Raw genomic sequence first — 20540 nt, 5'->3', positions numbered from 1 at the left:
TACCGTTGGATTTCATCCTACCACATACATGATTAATTTGTCAACATCTTTGACCAAGTAAACCCTTGGAATAGAACTTTTTGTTCTTCTTATCACATACATACCCTACTTTACTTGAGATTGAATGATTATTAAAGAAACATTATAACTCCAAATATGAAAATCGATATATCAATACATACATTATTGAAATCACCACGAGCAACTTCTTAAAATTTTTTCCACAACATTTACCATACATACTCACAATCATGTTATCAATCTATAAAAGATCATAATATATATTAAACATACATAACAACCATAGTAAATCCATCTCAAAATAATCAGTGCATCAGAAAAATCACAACATACACTGTGATACTCAGAAATAGAACTCAACGCTAGACCTTTCGAAAAAAATGACGCTTAGGTTTTGTTCACTTTAAGGAGATGGATTTAAAAGATTAACTGTGCACCAAAAGATTTGTAATGAATGATTAGCATTAATTTACGGGATGAGGTGCTTTTTTCATCTCCAAGAATGCAACGAGATATGAGAGTAATATTATGGTGAAAAATATTTTCTACCCTTGATAACAAGCACAGACCACATGAAGCATAATTACTCCTCCTGCCCGACTTTACAACAAAGATAAGTATTTATATAATGTGAAGAAGGAAACATTGTTTTATCTCTATTGACAAAATATTTATATAATGTTTCTTTTAACATAAAAAATGTTTTATTTTTACAATTTAATGTCATTTAGCTAAATTTAACTAAATTTAACAGTTTGTTATTCTATAACAATTTTTATATACGCAAGCATATTTCTTTTGATTTAACTATTTAAGATTATTTTAAAGTGTGTAATTAATTTTTTACATATATTAAAGTTAATTTTAATATTAATTTTAAATTTTTAATAACTTCATTGTTATTTCTTTTAAATTTATAATAACTCAGGATATAAAAGACATAATTACAAAAATAATTAATATTATTTCACTTTATTGATTAGCAAATAAAAAACATTTTCTTATACAGTCAAATTCAAATTAAAAATATAGATATAATCTATAAAAATTAATTTTTATTTTTTTTCTTGTTATAAACATTTTTACAATTAAATATAACATTTATAATCATCATTTTATATTACTTTTATAGTTAGGGGTATTTTAGTAATATTTAATTTCTACCAATTAAACGATTTCTTTTTATTTGTCACATTGATAAAATCTTACATTAATTTTCACAAACTTTACTTTCAAATCCACTCTTATTCACCACATAATTCACTCAAAATCCTCTCAAATTCATCAACTCACTTTCCTCCAAATTATCTCCCTAAAGTAAACACACCCTTAGTGACAATTTTTACGCCTAACGTCAAACATTTCGCAAAAGGTTGCGCTCAACGCCATTTTTCTCACTAAATATTTTGCTCAAAGACACCCATCTACCGCCCAACGACCTGAAATTAAATTGTTTCAGACCTACAATGAAAAGTGGCATTCAACGGTGCCTTGTCACCACTCAACACCAAAACATTTGCATTTCTTACGCTCAATGGTACAAGTTTGACACTTAGCACTCTAGAGCTAAAATGCTTCCAGACCTGTACAATGATCTAGCGCTTCGCGCCAACTTGCTATTGTTCAACACTATATCAAATAACAGCAGATGAAAATCCAATGATTTGTGAAAATCTAATGATTTGTGAGAATCAAACATATTCAACTGATCAAATTGGTATTCCCTTTTGGTATTTAGGTCAAAAACAATTTTTAATGTTAAGACACATATCAATTAGCTCAGTTGATCATATCTTCATTTTCTCAATTCAACTCAACTCAACTAAATCAACAAAACAACATTTAAAACAACCAACATTAGCAAATCGACCAATTCCAAACAAACCCAACATATAATTTAACATTCTAAATAGAGTTATAACTTTAAAACAAGGTAATTAGCTTCCTTTACCTGAGAGACAACCAAACATCTTTAGAACCTTATAAACACCTTTTAAAGCAAAAAAGAAAACTCTATCTACCCTTCAGAATCACACAAACACAATTAAGACACGCTATTAGAATCACTATCATTAGCTACTCTTTAAAGAAAACTCACACACCACATACAAATCTAAATGATCCACATGCATAGGAAAAACATACAGACTAAGAAAAATAATAGAAAATCAACTTACTTTATTCAAAAAACCAACCAGATAGAAGTGAAGAACTCATTTTGAAGATTACCTAGCAGTCTTTGATCTTCAAACAGATGAACATAGGATTAGAAACTCTAAAGAGAAATGAGAGAATTCTAAAGGAAATAAAATAAATGATGTGACTTAAGATGATGAAATTCATTTATAAAAATTGTATTTATACTTTAAACTTTTAATATTAAAATACTTTATTTAAATCCATTCTAAAATACAATTATTCTAAAATACAATTTTTTCTATACTCTTACGTTATATGTTTTATTTTAAATATTCATACTGTCACACCCCATTTAATACCCCACCTTAGTGGAGTACACTTGTCAAACCGTCCGGTCTTCCCTGGTTAAGTGGGAGACCAACTCTGCCAAGTTTTAATTCCCTTCCTTCGTTATCCGTGTAGCAGCAGCAGAGCAGTGAGGTCTAGAAAGTGGAAGTCAGGTGGCAGGCTGGGAGTGGACCGAACGTTCCGAATGGAGGCAGTACTTAAGGTAAAATGAGAAGTCTGACGACACTTTTCCCATGCAATCTTCTTCTTCCTCAAACTCAACTTTCTGAAAATCTCAAACTCTCCTCCTTCTCTCTAAACCTCCCAACCTTCTCTCTAAAATTCTAACCAATCTACTATTCCGATCACCATTCAGATTACACCTAAAGACTTCTGGTGGTCTCCTCTTCCATTAGAACCGTTCGGTTTCGGGTTGCACCTGACCTTGGGAAACTTAGAAGAAATAGTTGCTACCAACCTACTTTCGAAGTCTTAGCTGGAATTAGAGGTAAGAGAAGCTTATAAAGTTTAATTATAATTTCTCTGTATGGTTTGAATGTATGCCTGATTTAATGTATGTTTGATATCTAAAGTATGTTGCTTGATTCCTTATGATTGAAATATGGTATGTGGTGATATGAGTTGTATGGTAAGTATGAACTGTAAATTCTGCACTGATATGAGTAGGTATAAAACTTAGAGAAAATATGAATCTGAGATCGAAGGTCATTAGGACCGTTCGGTTCCCTTTTTCCGTTCGGCCTAGTGTGGTTGCTAAGCTTAATTGGTTTCCTTTAATTGTTTTATTGATAGCTATTTAAGAACGCTACTCATAAACCAAGCGTTCGGCCTTACAAGTGTTCGGCCTTAGGCTGACACTTAAAAAGATAAACTTACAACCTGATATTCTTCTTTTCAAACCGCTCGGTCACTTAATGACTGAATGGTCTAGTGAGCCTCTATTTATTGAAACGTCCGGTTTACTTGATTAAAGTCCTTTTTCCCCTTTAAAGAGTTTCTTCTTTCTTAATTCGTTCGGTCTGATAAGTGTTTGGTCATAGACCAACCTTCAACCATGATTATTGCTTATTTTATAACACTCTTTGCCAAANCGTTCGGATGACTATCACTTATAGTNCATCTCTTGNAGTACGATCTTATTCTTTGTCGNACCATCCGNCCAACTATTTATACTTCATTCTTGNGGTCCGGTTNTCTTTCGCCTGACCATCTGGTCAAACCNTCTTGTCTTACTCAAACTNTTATTCTNTCTTTGATTCATCCGGTNNGTTTCTTAACATCCTTACAGNTTGGAAGTGATAATGAACCTTGATTGAATTTGGCTAANTAAGGGAATTCCACTNGAGGAATGTCTCATGAATNTGGTGATGATTGGTAAAGTATGAATGTGGGAATGAGTCTGGTGTCGTCCTGATCCTGATATTCCGTGAGGGCGCTTTCTCAAGTAGAGAAAGGTCACTCATGTGTGGGAATGGCAGGAGGTCCGCGGTTATATGAATAGATAACCGTTTGAGGACTAACCTCGGGTGGCAGCTGATAAGGAAAGGCAGTTACTACACCACACCGGGTGCTAGGGACGACCGAGCTACAGGTTCATACCGTCCGGACAGGGTCTTAGTGGTCGGTCATGATTAAAGGAATGTAGTATGCATGTATAGAAATTGTATGTATGTATGGTTGATTGGTTTGAGTCTGTATGTTCTCGTGTATGATGAAATTGATTAATTAATTAAATTTACATAAGCTTACCCTTATCTGTTGTGTCTTTGTCTATGTTGTCGTTCGGCATCCGACCGTTCGGTTGTTCTCTTCATGGCCATGATCATCCTTTTGGATGTGAGTAGAGGATACCTTGGAAGCTACCCTGGAAGACACTCTGGAGAATGCCGTGCAGGCCGAGCTCCCCGTGGAGGTCGTACCTGAAAGCTATGCAGACCCATCCGACCTTTAGACTAGTTCATTTATTTTTTTTAGTTAACTAGCCGTCCGATTCTGGTTTTGTAAAACCGTTCGGTCTATTTTGTAGATACTGTATTTAATCTAACTGTTGTACAATTTTAAATTTTAATGATATTTTCCTATCTCTTTCATCTCTCTGCTTATTCACTATTGTTCTCCTTTATTGTTCATGTTAACTCCTAAAATGAATTATAACTTTGGTTATATTTATTGGGATGTTACAAATACAAATTTAAATTTATTTGTTTCATATAAGCACTGTAATGACTTTAAGAACAATTTTGATTATTCTCTCATTTCTAAAAAAATTCAATTAGATTGAATATGAAATTATTTTCGTTTCAAAATTTTGTTTCGCAATATAGATTTATTAGTTTTTTTTATATATAAATAGAATATTTTAGTTGTCATTAAAAAAAATTATTACCTAGTAAAACTAATAACATCGATAGGAAAAAATTGTCACTATCCTATATATTTCTACATTAGTTTACAATTTATTTTTATTTCACTTATTTTTTTCATTTTAAACTTTTTTTCTTGGATGTACATCATCATCCACGTTTAATTTTTAAGTTTAAATTTTGTACGTAAAGGTTATACTTTTTTTATTTCATTTTATCTCTTTATAATATTTTTGTATGGATCCTTTAAGTTTTGATTATATTTATAGTTTCTATATTCTTTTAAGTATTGAGAGATTTATTCTTAAAAAAAAATAGAGCTTAAAAAAGAGTAACAAATGTCGTAATGTTCAAATGATTAAATTATTGGAGTTTATTAAGTCTTTTATAATAATTACATAAAAAGTCATATCTTAAATGGTTTCTGTGCAGAGTATATATATTCTTTATCTTTAAAAAAATTATCTATAATTATTAAATTAAAATTGACCGTTCAAAAATGTAAAAATTAAAAAAAATATGTTTTTAAGTATAACATTATGTTACGTTATTTTATTTTATTTTAAAATTATGCAATTTTTATAATTTTACGTGTAAAGTCTTGACTACTTTGAAGTGAAAAATCATGAAGATATAACATTAGTAAACAATAAATAATTACTATATTAAACTATTGTTAGAAGTGAGTTTTAGGCCTAATTCAATCTCACAAAACCGGCTTGTGAGGTGAGATCTGCACCCCCACTTATATATTATAAATTGGCTTTATCTCTAGTCGATGTGAGACTTCCAATACACCCCCCTCACGCCGAGATATATACATCTCGAGCGTGAGACTAGATATTAATGGGTGGTCCGATAACGGTCCAATAGCGGGTAGAACAATATGTCCAACAAATCGTTAGGATAAGCTCTAATTAACCAGGCTCTGATACAATATTAGAAACCGGTTTTGTAGGGTTGAATTAGGCCTAAAACCGACTTCTAACAACTATAATATCTTCTACAATCTAAAACTTTAAGGAATCATGATCTACATTGGTGAAGAGAAAATGAATATTAATAAGCTCATTATTCTTTTCACAGAGTAATATTTTCAAAGTACAATCATGTACGGATAGGATGAAGATTCAAACACGACGATTATTTGAACACAATTCCTCATGTTATACAATATTATCTTTATCATTAGATTTGTTTATTTAAAGCTCATAACGTGTAAACAAAATTTTTCTATTTGAATTTGATATAACGTGTCATCACTATATGAACATTAAAAATAGAATTTAAGGTTGTAATGAAAAAGAAATTGATATAAACCACGTGATTATACATTCAAAGAATTCAGATTTATGCCAAAAGAACATACCAAAGGGAGATTGATACAGAAAAAATAAATTAATTCACACTTTAAATATCATAATCAAAGTTTATAAAAAATATATAAATAAGATAAAAAATTTAAAAATGATAATGAAGTATTATATAAAAAACAACAAAAAATCATAAATCAATAATTTAAAATTAAGAATAATTGAATCTGTAACCAAATTACAAATTAATATTATCAGTATTAAGTTTTTGTAAAATATTTGAAAATTAAATAAGGGGCGGAATTAAGTTTATAAAAAAAAAAAATCGCAAAACTCTTTGTTAAAATAGTGTTTTAAGAAATAAAGGACAAAAATTCTTTTTAGAATGTGACATATTTATTGTATTATTATTCTCAAATATGTTGTATAAATGATTGTATTTCAAAGAAATATTTTAAAAAAATATATTTCAATTTTAGTTTAAAAGAGATTAAATTAAATGAGACGACGGAAAATAAATACAAATGAAAAAAGTTTTATATTAATTTATATTTAGTTAAATTTATGTTTAGTTCTTTATTATTAGAGTAAAGTTTTACTTTCATACTTTGTTAAAATATGTAATGGTCAAGAATGGTATATACACAAAATTATTATGAGGAGGGTGTTTTAGAAATTAAAGATTTTAAGATTTTCAGTATTGCTTTATTAAGAAGTGGTAACGAAGGTTAGTAAAAGAAAAAGAAGGTTGTGGTTTAAAACCTATAAAGTAGGATTCAAACTTCATTTTATAAATCAATTTTATAGAATTGAGTTGGATTTAAAATTGACTTCTTAACTAGAAAGTAATTGGGACAAAAGGGTGAAAATATATTAACAATACGGGCAAAAAGGAGAAAAGGATTTGATGGAGTATGACGTGGAGTGTTAGAAGTTCCACGACTAAAAATAAGACCAATTTATAATATATAAGTGAGTTATGTTATGGTGTATGCGAAACGGAAACATGGTGGGTTCAAGATGGTAGGTTTGTTGTGGAACAAAGAGATGATTAGGATGGTTTGTGGTGGAGGAGTGATCAAAGGTGCATGCATGGGTGTGCCACAATGCTGCTTCTGTCTCACTCACTATCACTCAGGCTTCCAGAATTAGCAACATGTCTGTGCCCAATAGTACAGGAAATGGTGAGTCAATGCAAGTTTGGCAACCCATGATTTTCCAATGGTAGCTGCATCCTTGTACAATGTACTACTGCTTCTACAAAATGCTCTCATTTTGGTTTTTATCTTGATAGAATTAAGATTGAATTGTCATTAAGGAAATACATTTGATTACTACAAACTCTGATAGACAATGTCCATTGTTTTATGTCTTACTGTTACATTGAAGAGTTGTTTAACGTTGTATCAGAGTGTGATTGGTGATGTGAACATGTGTATCCTCGACACATGCATATGATGTACTCTTTTAATGTACCTTCATTAATTCTTCAATGTCTTTCTATTTTATTTTATTTTTACTTTACACAAATCCTCTTTTTATTTATAAATAGCAAGTTCAAATTGCTGGTAGAAAATGAAAACCTTGTAAATACACTAGATAACATTGCTTGCCCTACTTTAAGCATGATTACTTTGCATGGCACTTAAATTAAATATCTGATTGAAAACATATTTTGTTTAATTACTTTAAAATTTTAATTATATTAATATATTTTAAGCTTTAAACTTATTTTTTATTTTATTTTCATTCATTTCGTTCTTCCATTAGTATTATCTAGTTATCATATTTTAATTTGATAAAGTGTAATTCTTTCGTAAACTTTGTTTTGTTTTGGAGAAAAAATTAATTAAGTACGTAATCAAATAATCATTGAAGTAAGAAATATTTAAAAAAAATCATTGATATAAAATTGAATATTTATAAAGAGTCAGTACGTGAACTTGACAAAATATATAATAATAACTATTTTGTGACACAAACTAATAACCAAAAATTAAACCAACGAGGCGTTTTATTAGATTTTCAAAGTTTTTTTTTTTAATCTCAACAATAAACATTCTAATAAAAAATAACCAGTTGTAAATTATTAATTATACAATTATTAATCAGAATTTCGTACTTAAATATTTTTAAAATATCATTCTTAATAGTATATAAAATATTAAATTCATTTAATATATTATTGAAATAAACAATATGTAAAGTAATAATTTTAATATTTTAAACAGTATAAACAGTTATGTATAGTATCAATATTACATTGAAACAATGCATATTTTTGAAACAGATAATAAAAAAATATAACCCTTTATTTTTTATATAAGTGAATATTTAGAGTAGAATTAGAATTCCGTTCTTAGACATTCCAGTAATATATTCATTGACAAAACTGAAGATTATTATAACATGTTTTTAGTTCCTTGTCATGTTCTTAACTTATTCAAACGAAAATTGATTTCATATTTTAGATGAATAATTCAAGTTTGTTTTTTTCACTTAGATAGATGTCACTTCATTCATAAAATCCAAACTCCATAATGAATGAATGAATTAACCATAAAAGAAAGCATCTTATAATGAGGAATGGCAAAAGTGGCTGCACTGTTTAGAAATAGTCAGCAGAAAATAAGACATTTCATTAAAGACATGCTGTCTTTGCTCAGTCACTTGTTTCTACGTACCTATTCATTTCTAAATCAATGGAAAACCCAACAAAAGTAACTAAACAACCCCCACTAGGTTACCTTACCTTACTGAAACGTATGTATGTACGTATTTCTCTCTCTTTATATATATATATATATATATATATATATATATATATATATATATATATATGGTCCAATCAAGTTGCACGAGTGAAATACTTACAACAAGACTGAAAAAAATGCAAGTTGTAAAAACGAAGAGAAAGTTTTAGTGAGCAATTAAAAGCAGAAGTGGAGTAGAAGTAAAATGTTTTGGAGCATAACTAGAAAAAGTTTTGTCAAAGAAGTAAAAGTGGTTTGGTCTTTGTTAAATGTACGTTGTTGTGGTCGAGTATTTTGTTACTGTGTTTATTGTTTTATCTGTCTGAAGTGAGAGAGAGAGTAACCCAGATGCAGTATTCAAATTGTACTGTGAGCAGTGTGAAGAACAGTATGAAGAGAAGGGGAAAGTTTTGAGGAGAGTGTGTGACTGGCTATGGTCGGTTGTCAGAATTTGGTGCCTTGTCATTGTGAAGAAACAAGTGATGATGTGCTTTAACTTTAACCCATTCTACTGTTTTGGTTCTTGGCTTTATTCCCTGGACTAAACTCTCTTTAAGCAAAGAATGCTTGGAATGGAGGGACAACAAAACCACAACACTATAAAAACTATAACACAATCTCTCTTTCTCTATCACACTGCCACTGCTGCAACTCTCTCTCTCTTTTCCTATCAGAAAATAGGAACTCCACGTGTCACAATCTGAGGCCATGCTTTACCTAAAGATATGTTCTCACTAGATCTTGTTAAGTAAGAAAAGCATAGTCAAGGTCCAAAGCCATTCCTTCTCAACTGGGGTTTTTCGTTTTCAAGAGAATTCAAAAAATATCCGACACTTTAATCCCATCTTTGTTATTTTTTTTTTCACTTCTCTTTATCTTCAATCTATGAATAAAAGAGAAAACACAACAAATGTTAGCTAACAAAAGCCTATACTCATTCCAACCAAACACAGAATTATTCCTCTTGTTATTTGGTATAAAAGGGTCAATATAAATTTCTTTTTATTATGTCCCTTCAATGTTTTCCCATACCAGTTTTGTTTTCTTATGCTTACAAACTCCATTTCACACATGCCTTTCCAAAAATTTCATCTGATATATTTTTTTAAGCACAACCCTTTTAGCTTTGAAAGCCTTGCAGTCAGGTTGAGCTCATGAAATTCAAAAATCTGCAGAAAAGGTAAAATCAAAAGACATGAAAGCATGGCGTAGTTTAGACCACTTTTAACGTTAGGAATGTTCTGTTTTTTTTGTTTTTTTTTTCTGAAGTGAATAAGCAAGCACAAGGCCATTATCATATCTATATATATAATAATGTGCTTTGAAAAGTGATCATAAAGCTCCCCATTCAGCAGTCCTCTCCCAAGGTAGATCTCCATAATCTCAATCCCCAAGTGTTTCTTTCCCCGTTTCCAATGTTTGGGGTCTGATTACTTTGGTTATTAGGTTGTTCTCTTTTGATTTCTTGCTCCAGAATAAAACCATTATTTACCCATGTTAAAAGAAGAGACACAAGTGAGCTGTCTTGTGCAAATACTGTTTATCATATAACTTTTAGTTCGTATATACATCAAATCAGTTCATTTCTCTCTCATTTTCGTGCATGACCTTGGTGAATGATTTATGGGTTAATTCTTACCCTTGAAAAGTAACGTTTACCAAAGCAAGTAATAAAGTGGTGTAGGGGGTTTGCTTGTGCTTAAGGGAACACTCTACTGATTAATTAACGGCTAAACACTTGAATTAGAAATATGAAATTGGAATCTCATTTGGGGTGATATGAGATAAGATTGAAAAGGGAAGATGAATAGCATTAAGGTTATGATGGGTTTGAGCTAAAAACAAAAAAGAAAGGTTTTGTTAGATGGGATGGATCTAGCTTTCAGAAAAACTGTTTCTTGAATGAAATCGAAATAAGGGTAAAGTGAATATTCAGCTTCATTTGATTTAGTGATGATGATGGGAATGTCAGGAAAGGGTGAAAATGATGGAAAAAATAAAAAGAAAGAAAGAAAAAATGTGTGCCTGAATTGTTCTTTGAACAAAGAGGAAAACATTAGATAAGACACTTTATTTTGTTTGTTCCATTGGTTGTCTTTGGAGGAACAAGATTTAAATTGTTCATGTACCAATCTGTTTAAAGAGATGAAACGGAATTCCTGCAAAATCGTACATCAAAGGAAATCGTACCCTACTAAGTGCCTATGAAACTTCAAGATATTAGCCATTCAATATAGGCATAAATTTGCACGTTCGTGAATTCTAGTTCTTACACAAAAAGCTAACTTTTTGGTGCAATTTGATTAAGATCATAATTTTGTTTCATTGGATTGTTCAATTAAAAATACGAGATGAATGTTTATGTAGATTCGGGAAAGTTTGTTCTATAAAATAACTCATTTATAATATATAAAATTGCAAGAAACACAAACGGAAAAATTTATATGGGCAGTGACTACTAGTAACTTGAGCTAACTTCTAACTTGTCTCCATTCCCAAAGAAGTGGCATAACATTCTTGATGAGGAAAGGAAAGAATAGGCATAACTTTTTTTCATGTCCTTCACGTATTTATGCTTCAACGTGGCAAAGTTAATTCTTTGACGTGGCACTCCATATGTAATAAAATACAATGCCTCCATCTGTTATATATAAGATGGATTAGAACTATATGCTAACAAATTATCTAACAATGTAATCCATGGTTTGTTTTATACACATCAACTTAATGTTAATGTCATATGCCATAGGTTTATTGCTTAGTTAGTAACTAAAGAATTTGTTCGTTTAAAGGATATGAAAAGATGACATTACTTGTGATATTTTTCACATTATAATAACTTAACGAAATTATTGTTGAAATTTTATCAATAAAAATAAATAGATCGATTGGTAAATTTAAATTATTGATAGATTTTATTGACTAGATTTTAAAATTTTAATCATCAACAATTTTTATTGATAAATTTTTTACCAACAAAATAATCTATGCATAATACATATTTCATTTATTAATAGATTTTTTTATTGATAAAATTCATCAGTAAATGAAATATATATTACCGATGAAATAATCCATCGGTAAAAAGAGTGATAAATTTTGTCTAAAACTTGCATTCAATGTCAACTTATAACTATTTCTTTATTTATCGGTCAATTTTTTTTGTCAATAAAATTTGTTAGTAAATGAAATAAATTCTTTGATTTTGTTAGTAAATGAAAGAAATGCGTTTCATTTGTTAGTGAATTAAAGAAATTCGTTGAATTTGTTAGTAAATGAAATATGTATTATCGAATAATTCGTTGCTAAAAAGAGATTTTTTTTTGTCCAAATCATGTGTTCAACTTCAACATATATCAATTTTTTATCTTCTCCAAAGCGTAACACTATCACGGCAACCTAAAGACTTGTCACTGTTACCTCTCACTATTAATTGAACTGATCATGTCGGAGATCAAACATGTTACTAACATCACTTACGAGAACTTCTTCTTTTCCTTTTTTAGTGTTCGCATTTCAGCGTCTCTTACGAGCTCTTGTGATGTTGACATACACCAGTACAAAAATCATATTTTATAACGTACAAAAACGAACTATGACGTACATAGTTTTGTACGTTATAATAGGTCTACATATTTTATGACGTAGCAAAAATTTACGTTATCTGAACATATTATGACATTGTTTCTAAAATCAGTCCATTTTTTCTATATGAATATTGGAGAAAATTGTTTCGAATTGATATTGAGTAAAATTATCTATGTTCACATTCACTAGAGTTATTTCTTTTAAAAACATAATATGTTCAGATAACATAAATTTTTGCTACGTCATGTACACCTATTATAACGTACAAAACTATGTACGTCATAGTTCGTTTTTGTACGTCATAAAATATGATTTTTGTACTAGTGCATGTTCAACGACTCTTCATTATTCTGATCCTGCCTCTGATGGTGGGATGGTATTGAAACAACATGTGCTTCTTCTTCTTCCATATTCTCATTACAATCCATGAATGATTCTTCTTCTTCCATATTCTCATTAAAATCCATGAATGGTTCTTCTTCTTCGATATTCTCATTACAATCCATGAATGGTTCTTCTTCTTCTTCGATATTCTCATTACAATCCATGAATGGTTCTTCTTCTTCTATATTCTCATTAGCAAGTTCCATGAATGGTGGAAAGATTCTATTGTATTTCTCTATCATATCATCAAATGCAGGATTAGCAGGCAAAGTGACAGGAGGAATTTTTGTTTTCCAAAATGCATGTTCGTAGAGCTCAGGCCACTATATTCTTTCTGCTGGATTCTTTACCAACAGAGAATTGATCAAATCAACAAAATGTGGACTTGGATGACCAGGAAGAGGTGGAATAGGATCTGAAAGGATGGACTTTGTGTTACTGTATTCTCGTACCAGAAAAGGTGGTCTTCTTGCCCAACACTCGTATAACACACATCCTAGGACCCATAAGTCTGATTGATAGGAATGGATTCCATCATCATCAAAAAGTTCTGGAGCCATGTAACAGGGTGTTCCGCGTTTTGCCAATGGTACCTAAAAAGTATACAAACTCAGTATATATTAAATATATTAAAAAAAATGAAATCAAAATTTACAATTGAAACCGAAAGATGCAACCCAGAATCAAGCAAAGAAACATCTTCCTAATCTAATTTCAACCAAATAGCAAGAATGAAAATAGGAATCAAAAATTGCAATTTCAGAATGTAAATGACAAGAATTAAGTATTGGAAAATTAAGGATAAGTAAACATTCAGATCAAACATTAAGAGCAGAAACGTAAATTTGGACAAGAATTCAAAAGAAACTTGAGACTTTATTAAAATCAAGAACTAAATACAAAATTGATAACAGAATTCACCAAAGACTCACGGCCTGTCACTCTCGTGAGTATCCTCAGCAAAATCCAGAGAAGAAAGAAAACATAAAGAATTAGACTAACCTACTAAAGAAAGAACTAACTATCTAACTTTGAAACTGAAAAGAACTAAAAAGAACCTAGAAGGAACCAGATTAAAACTCTATACAACTCTCCTGTTAATAAGAAACTAAAGGAAAAAGAAAAAAAATCAAACCAAAGAAACTTAGTATAGTAAAACATACCGAGGAAGAATAAGTTGATATATTTTGTAACTCTCTGGCAGATCCAAAATCACATAACTGCAATAATTAAGCAAAGAGTAAGTGCACACTTCATTTCAAATTAGATCAAACTGATTTTAAAAACTAAACCAAGCAATCATGTACTTTTGCACACCCATCTTTATCGAATAGAATATTTGATGGTTTAATATTGGAATGAATTATTCCTTTTGAATATAAAAACATGTATATCATATCACAAGTGTATATGATAAGAATAATAAAACCTAAAAGTAGAAAATGATAAGAATAATAAAACCTAAAAGTAGAAAAACAGACTAAACTAAGACGGTTGAACCTACTCTAAAGCTTTCACCATGTCATATGCAATGTCATGAATAAAGTCTTCGGAAAACATATTATCTTGCAATTCGTCAATACCAAAAGTTACCAAGATCTCCAGATTAAAATTCATAAGCATATTTAGATCAGATATGAACATTTTAGACTAAGATGGGGTGAGAAGGAATCAAAAAGCATAAATAGTTCAATTGAGAACATTAGTCTTTTACGAGCTCTTGTGATGTTGGCATAATAGTTCAATTGAGAATATTATCGATGCTGATAATGTCTTTCTTCCTTCCCTCTTTCTCTCTCAAATTTGAGAATAACAAAAAAACCTCACCTTGTTCAGAATAAAGCAATGAGCATCGCAGGCATGGGATTTTTCCTCTTTCATGTGAGGGTTTCTTGTTATTTTAATTCTTTGAAATAAATTGACTGGAGGGTGGTTGTTTGGGGATTGATAGTACTTTGTTTGTGGCATAATTCATGAAAATAGAAAAATAAAAAGTATCAAGGATGTAGGAGGAAGAAAATAAACTAGATCCAGGTGTTTATCAATGAATTTTTTGGTTAGTAATTATCAACAAATTTTTTTATTAAAATTAATGATGATGAATTTTTTTTGTTAATAATTATCGACAGAAGAGACACTCTGTTAATAAAATTTATCAATTAAAATTTTATTAATAATTTTTTTTATCGATAAATTAATAATTTTGATTTATCAATAAATTTTAAGTATTATTAACGGACTTTAATAGTCAATAATGTCAAAATATTAATTCTTTTTTTAGGTTATGTTGGTAATAGTAATTTTTCATGCAACAATATGCAAAATATGTCGTAAAAATAATTAATTATCATATGAAATAATTTTCATATTAATATAGTTTTTGGTATTTTCATGGGCTAGTTAGGATAAATTCTCTGTCTAATGTGACTCCCATATTTTACGGGTATCTAAATTTTTAGTTTAATTTCTTTTGCTCACCAAACATTTTTATCCTTCCACAAATTATCAGACATGAGATGAAAAGGAACTCTCTGTAGTATGGAAATATACATATTAATAGAGAGATCTATAGTGTAATAATATTTTTTGGAGTTATTGCAGTACTCCATTGTCAAGGATGATGCCAAGTTGGTATGAAGAACCTTATCCACAACAACAATTCACGCAAACTAAAGATGTTGATATCCAATAATACTATGTTGGATTAAAGATATCCAAGAATACTATGATTAAATATATTATAATTTTAAGACTCAAAGAGAGTAATTTGATTTTTATATTTAAGTCTTTCATTTGTGTTGGTTCTATATTTTGTTTTTTCATTCAATTAAATTTTAATATTTGTTAAGTACAATCAACTTAGTTCATTCTTTTAAATTGGTATTCATATTGTTTGATAGCATATGTTAAAATCTAAATATGTTATATGTAAAAGAAGATGAGAATCATTTTATAACTTAAAACATTCTTTTTTCGATGAGTGACACTCTTTTAAATAAAAGATAATCTAAATTTTGACATATAATAGTTTGAAATGACATTAACAATAATTTAATAAAAATGATAATGTAAAATTTATTTAAAAATATTAGATTTAATTAAATTAAAAAATATATAAATATCAAAATGAATATAAAAATATAAATATTAAATTACTGATTAAACCTAATTTTGAAAATCCAGAATATTGCAAGGATTCAAATACTAGTATATTTATAAAGTTTGTTTTTTAAAACTGTCTAGAAAACTTGTTTTGGAAGACTTTTTTTTAAAGGTCAAAAGTCAAATGAAATATAGTACAACTTTTAGGTTACACTTAGTAATTATGAGGGTGCAGAAAGTAGAAACTGAAATGAAATAATCGCATGAATACAGAGGCTTTCAAGCAAATTTTAGGGTCTAGAAATAAAAAAATAATAATACATTGACACATTTTTTACGCTCATTTAACACGAAATATAAGGATAAAATGATCCAAAAAAGTATAAAATTTTGTAATTTTTCAAAAAAGAAGAAAATAAAAAATAAAAAAAGAATAGTATCAAATAAACGTTAAAAGTTTAGGTGTATCAAAGAATGAATTTTCAACTAAAATACTAAGGGAGTGGTCTATTTTTGGAAAAATAATCATATACAAAATATAACAAAATAAAGGAGAAAAAAAAAGTAGTTTTTTTACTTTGTAATTTTTTGTGTGTATGAAATTTTCTGAATCCACACTGAACCAAAATGATTGTGATAAAATAAGACCAGTAATTTAACGATGTAGTTCAATTATTTAAAAAAAATAAACTTTTTTTATACAAATCCATTTAATTTAATTAAAATATTTTAAATAAGCCAGTAATTAACAAAATGTAGAAAATAATAAGATTAATATGAATAGATATTAAACATTATCGTGTTTTAAATGACTTGCTCTTCTTTTTCAACTTTTTCAGCACGCATATTATCTCTCAGGTGAATAATGCCTAAGCTGATTTGGCGAGAAAAAAAATTCCAGGAAACATTTTTTAAATTATTATTTTTATTAAACATAAACTACCTATATATTTTACTTATTTATTCGGGATAACATTATTTATATGTTTTAAATATTTTTATTGGATATCTTATAAGTTTGTTTCAAGGTGCCAATAAGATAAGAAAACCCCATATTGTGTTCTTGTCTTGATTTCAGTGATTCACAGCACAATTTAGGTAATGTAATGTAATGTAATCACAACGTGCTTTTGCTACTTTCTTATCCTGTTAGTGCTTTCTTCTCTTTGTTTCTTTCTCTTCGCCAACTGTCAAATTTGGATTCGCCCTATAATCCAGAATCTTCTATGGTTCTTCTCCCAACTTTCAGGTTCCTGGTTTCGCCGTTAAACATTTGGAAAATCGTATTAGTTAGTGAATCACACTGTTTGCTTACTCTTTACCCTGCTGAGTGTTCAGCAATCTGTTTCGATTGTTTGCTGTTATTGGGATGGTGGCTGAATGGAAGAAAACCAAATCTCATTTTGTAGGCTCCACTGATTTTTGTTTAATTCTTGAGATTTCTTTATATGGATATATGTATGTAACCATGAAACCTGTCATCTCTTGTCAGTGTTTGTCATGGTCATGTGGGTGGGATAGTAGATATGCATTGATAGATATCCAAGAAAGATGAAGTTTGGCTAATTGGGTTTGATGACGGTGTTTATAGTTCACATTGAGATTGGAAACCACTGTGGATTACCATCCAAGAATTAATTAAGAATTATGAGTTTATGATCCTTCTTTAAGTGTGTAGAAGAATTATGATGCTTCTAGCGTTCAATGCAAACTTCTAGCTGGCCTTATAAGGATCTTTTCTGCAATTGGCGTTATCCACATGTATTGTCCTATAAATTCCCTATTTACTAGTTCTCCCTGACTATTTTTCAACCTAATCAAAATGTGTTCTATACTAAGAAGTTTGTTGGTGGCACAAAATGGTTTTAAGAGGCTGTTGTTACCGCAAAGATATATGTTTCAGGCTCTTAAGTCGAAAAGGCAAGTTCTAGTCTGTTGGGTAGTTTAGAAACACAATGCTGATGATTGTAATACATTTCAATGACATTTTGTTAGGTCACTATGGATAACTGGCTGTGTCAAATATCTAATGATTCTTTCCTCCATTCATTTATGCTGACTCATGTCATGATAAACTTTTATTATAGTTTGCGAGAGGTCGGCAGGTTTAGCGCTTCAACAAACTTTTTTTTTTTTCTGGGTATTTCTTATTTATTTATCAATGTTCTCAGGTCCTAATGATTATAAAAGGATTGTTTAGAAGGTACGAAAGATGGAACCCTGTTCATCCAACTTATGGAGCGTTTTGGGGAATGGGTGTGGGCGTTGGTTGTGGTGTTGGATGGGGTCCTGGGTTTGGCCCTGAAGTGATAGGCTATGTTGGAGCTGGCTGTGGCATTGGATTCAATGTAGGCATTACTTTTGCTGGTGTTGGAGTTGGGCTCCCTGCTCACTTTGTCTTTGTAGCTCCATATAATGGTAAATCTCTATTACTAAGTGAAGCCATTGATTGCTATCTTAAAGTGTCACTTATACAAGTGAAGTCAGTTTTTGTATGCATTTTGGGGTCATCAGGAACTGTCTTTCTCAAACAGTGGATACAAAGTTCATGTTCTGTGAGAATTTTGGACTTCCAAGCCTTCATTCTTAAACTCATGCAGAGTCTTCATTCTTAAACTCATGCAGATTAGATACAACTTATTTTAATATTGCAGGGGCTAGCTGGATGAGAAATTTACCTTGTATCTCTGACTTGCAAAGAGAAGCCAGTGGAAAATTGTTTGAATTTAGGCAAAGGCATTTATCAATCAAGGGAATTGACTTCTTTGACACGAAGAAGAACCTGTCTTTGATTACTTCTTCTGCTCGTAGAAGTATGCAAACATTCCATAACCAGTTGTTCTGCTCTCATAAAGGTATTATTGCATTTATCTTTATTTCAATGTAAAATTTCTCCCTCGTGTTTTCATAGGTTTTTGTGCATTCCTCCACCTGTTTTCTAGCTAGATTGAGTTACTGATTTCAATTTCCTAAACGAATTTATGGTTTGACTCTGAATTCTCAAATTCCAGGACTATCCCTCCAAACATGACATGGTTAATGCATTATTTGGTTTAGGAATATCAGAAATTCCTTTGAATTCTACCTTAGCGTCTTCAAGCAATTAAGCCCATCCTATAGAATATGAATTCTTTTGGTTTGTAGAAAGGAGGTCTTTGACCTTGAATGAAGGAGATAGCAGCCAAAACAGGCAAAGCTTCCTGGCTGTGATTCAATTCTAGGTTGAAGCTGCCCCAAAGGAACATTAGCTTAGCTACCTCCCCCCAAAAAATTTCGAACAAGTTAGTAGATGGGTCAACTTTTAAGTAATTGGTCAATCAAAACACAGGCAGTTTGCCAGTAATGAGAATCTAACAAAACTGATGCACGTCTCTCAAATTCATGTTGCATGATTTTATATGGTAATGTTCGGAAACTTTTGTCATCAGACAAAATGCCTTTTATCTAATGTTTTTCTTATTTAATGAGCTTAAACCCAAGTTAGAGAGAAGGTCGAAACCATAATCATGAGAATTTTCTCTACTTTGGTACTTTGTTTTCTCGTGATGCGCCAAATATGAAATATAGATTAACAACGTATAGACAGCAAGTGGAGGTTTCCCAACTGTAAACTCAATCCTTATGTAAAGCTAATTATTATCAACTGTTCTAAACTGATCCCGCATCTGATTCCAATTTTTAGTTTTCCTTGTTGGCCCATTCTGATATCATCCCAAAGATTTTTATTCCTCTGGACGTGTGAGCTAAGGCTGTTGAGAATGATATCTGAAAGTTTGTTTCTTTAAGATGAATTCTTCGTGCTGAAACAGTTTAAGTTGGAGAATGAGAAGTGCATGATGTAGCAGATGATGTCCTCTTAAAGCAATTAGTTTGAGAGAAAGTAGCTCATATGTGCATAAGTCTAGAGTTGTGAACCTGTTATCGGAAGATCCTTGCACTACTCTCATTCAATGCGTCATTTCATTACTTGCTGAAGGAAGTGAACTTGACGTTACGTCTCTTATTTTGCAGGAAAAGATTCTTGACTTCTGTGCTTCTCATTTGCATTTTGTTAACTCGGAACCGAAGATCTTGTTTTCACTGTAAATAGATGAGATATAACCTTTTGTTCTACTCTATGTCTTGTTCCAAATTCAGCTGTATTTTATATTCTTTTAAAATGCCCTTTTTTTTTCACAAAGTTGCACCTAACAAAAACATATTAAGATCTCCTAACCTTGTCCAACTTAGAGAAACAAAAACATACAATTTCCTTGCATGTAACACTAGTATTTTGCCCAGGTGTGACGGTTTTTTTGTTTTTTGTTTTTTTACAATATAGAAAAAAAATTATCGTGATATGAATAAAAAGTTATACAAAATAATTATCTCACTTTCAAATCTAGATAATAAATTATACATGAGTATAATGACAAAATATAAGAATTCCCTAAAGAAACATTTCATTATTATAAACAAAAAATGAGAAATTTAAGTCCCCTTATACAGAGAGTGTGGTGGGAAAGGAGTAGACAACAATCTCTTTTCCC

At 30.3% G+C, this 20540-nt stretch overlaps 1 protein-coding gene across 5 annotated transcripts; it reads left to right on the top strand.

Annotated features, from left to right (window-relative positions):
• The first annotated feature begins 17018 nt into the window (after window positions 1-17018).
• LOC106765670 (cadmium-induced protein AS8) lies at window positions 17019-20129 on the top strand. Of its 5 annotated transcripts, none has more exons than XM_014650363.2 (4): window positions 17019-17109; window positions 18183-18429; window positions 18666-18866; window positions 20023-20129. In XM_014650363.2, exons 2-4 carry the CDS (start codon window positions 18189-18191, stop codon window positions 20034-20036), a joined length of 456 nt encoding a protein of 151 aa, XP_014505849.1. In that variant the 5' UTR covers window positions 17019-17109; window positions 18183-18188; the 3' UTR covers window positions 20037-20129. The 5 variants fall into 5 exon arrangements, with proteins under 5 accessions (XP_014505849.1, XP_014505848.1, XP_014505846.1 ...); XM_014650362.2 differs by lacking the exon at window positions 17019-17109 and adding an exon at window positions 17117-17260; XM_014650360.2 differs by lacking the exon at window positions 17019-17109 and adding an exon at window positions 17117-17416.
• Window positions 20130-20540: the final 411 nt, after the last annotated feature.

Source organism: Vigna radiata, chromosome 7 (assembly GCF_000741045.1).
Source record: "Vigna radiata var. radiata cultivar VC1973A chromosome 7, Vradiata_ver6, whole genome shotgun sequence".
NCBI lineage: Eukaryota > Viridiplantae > Streptophyta > Magnoliopsida > Fabales > Fabaceae > Vigna > Vigna radiata.
This window is presented reverse-complemented; position numbering and strand designations above follow the sequence as displayed.

What these genes read in the sequence shown, in the direction of transcription:
- LOC106765670 (XM_014650360.2), top strand. Translation starts at nt 17,381, where the DNA reads ATGGTGGCTGAATGGAAGAAAACCAAATCTCATTTT. An exon ending in AGAAAACCAAATCTCATTTT is followed by an intron (nt 17,417 to 18,182) that starts GTAGGCTCCACT and finishes CAATGTTCTCAG; the next exon opens with GTCCTAATGATTATAAAAGG. An exon ending in CTTTGTAGCTCCATATAATG is followed by an intron (nt 18,430 to 18,665) that starts GTAAATCTCTAT and finishes TTAATATTGCAG; the next exon opens with GGGCTAGCTGGATGAGAAAT.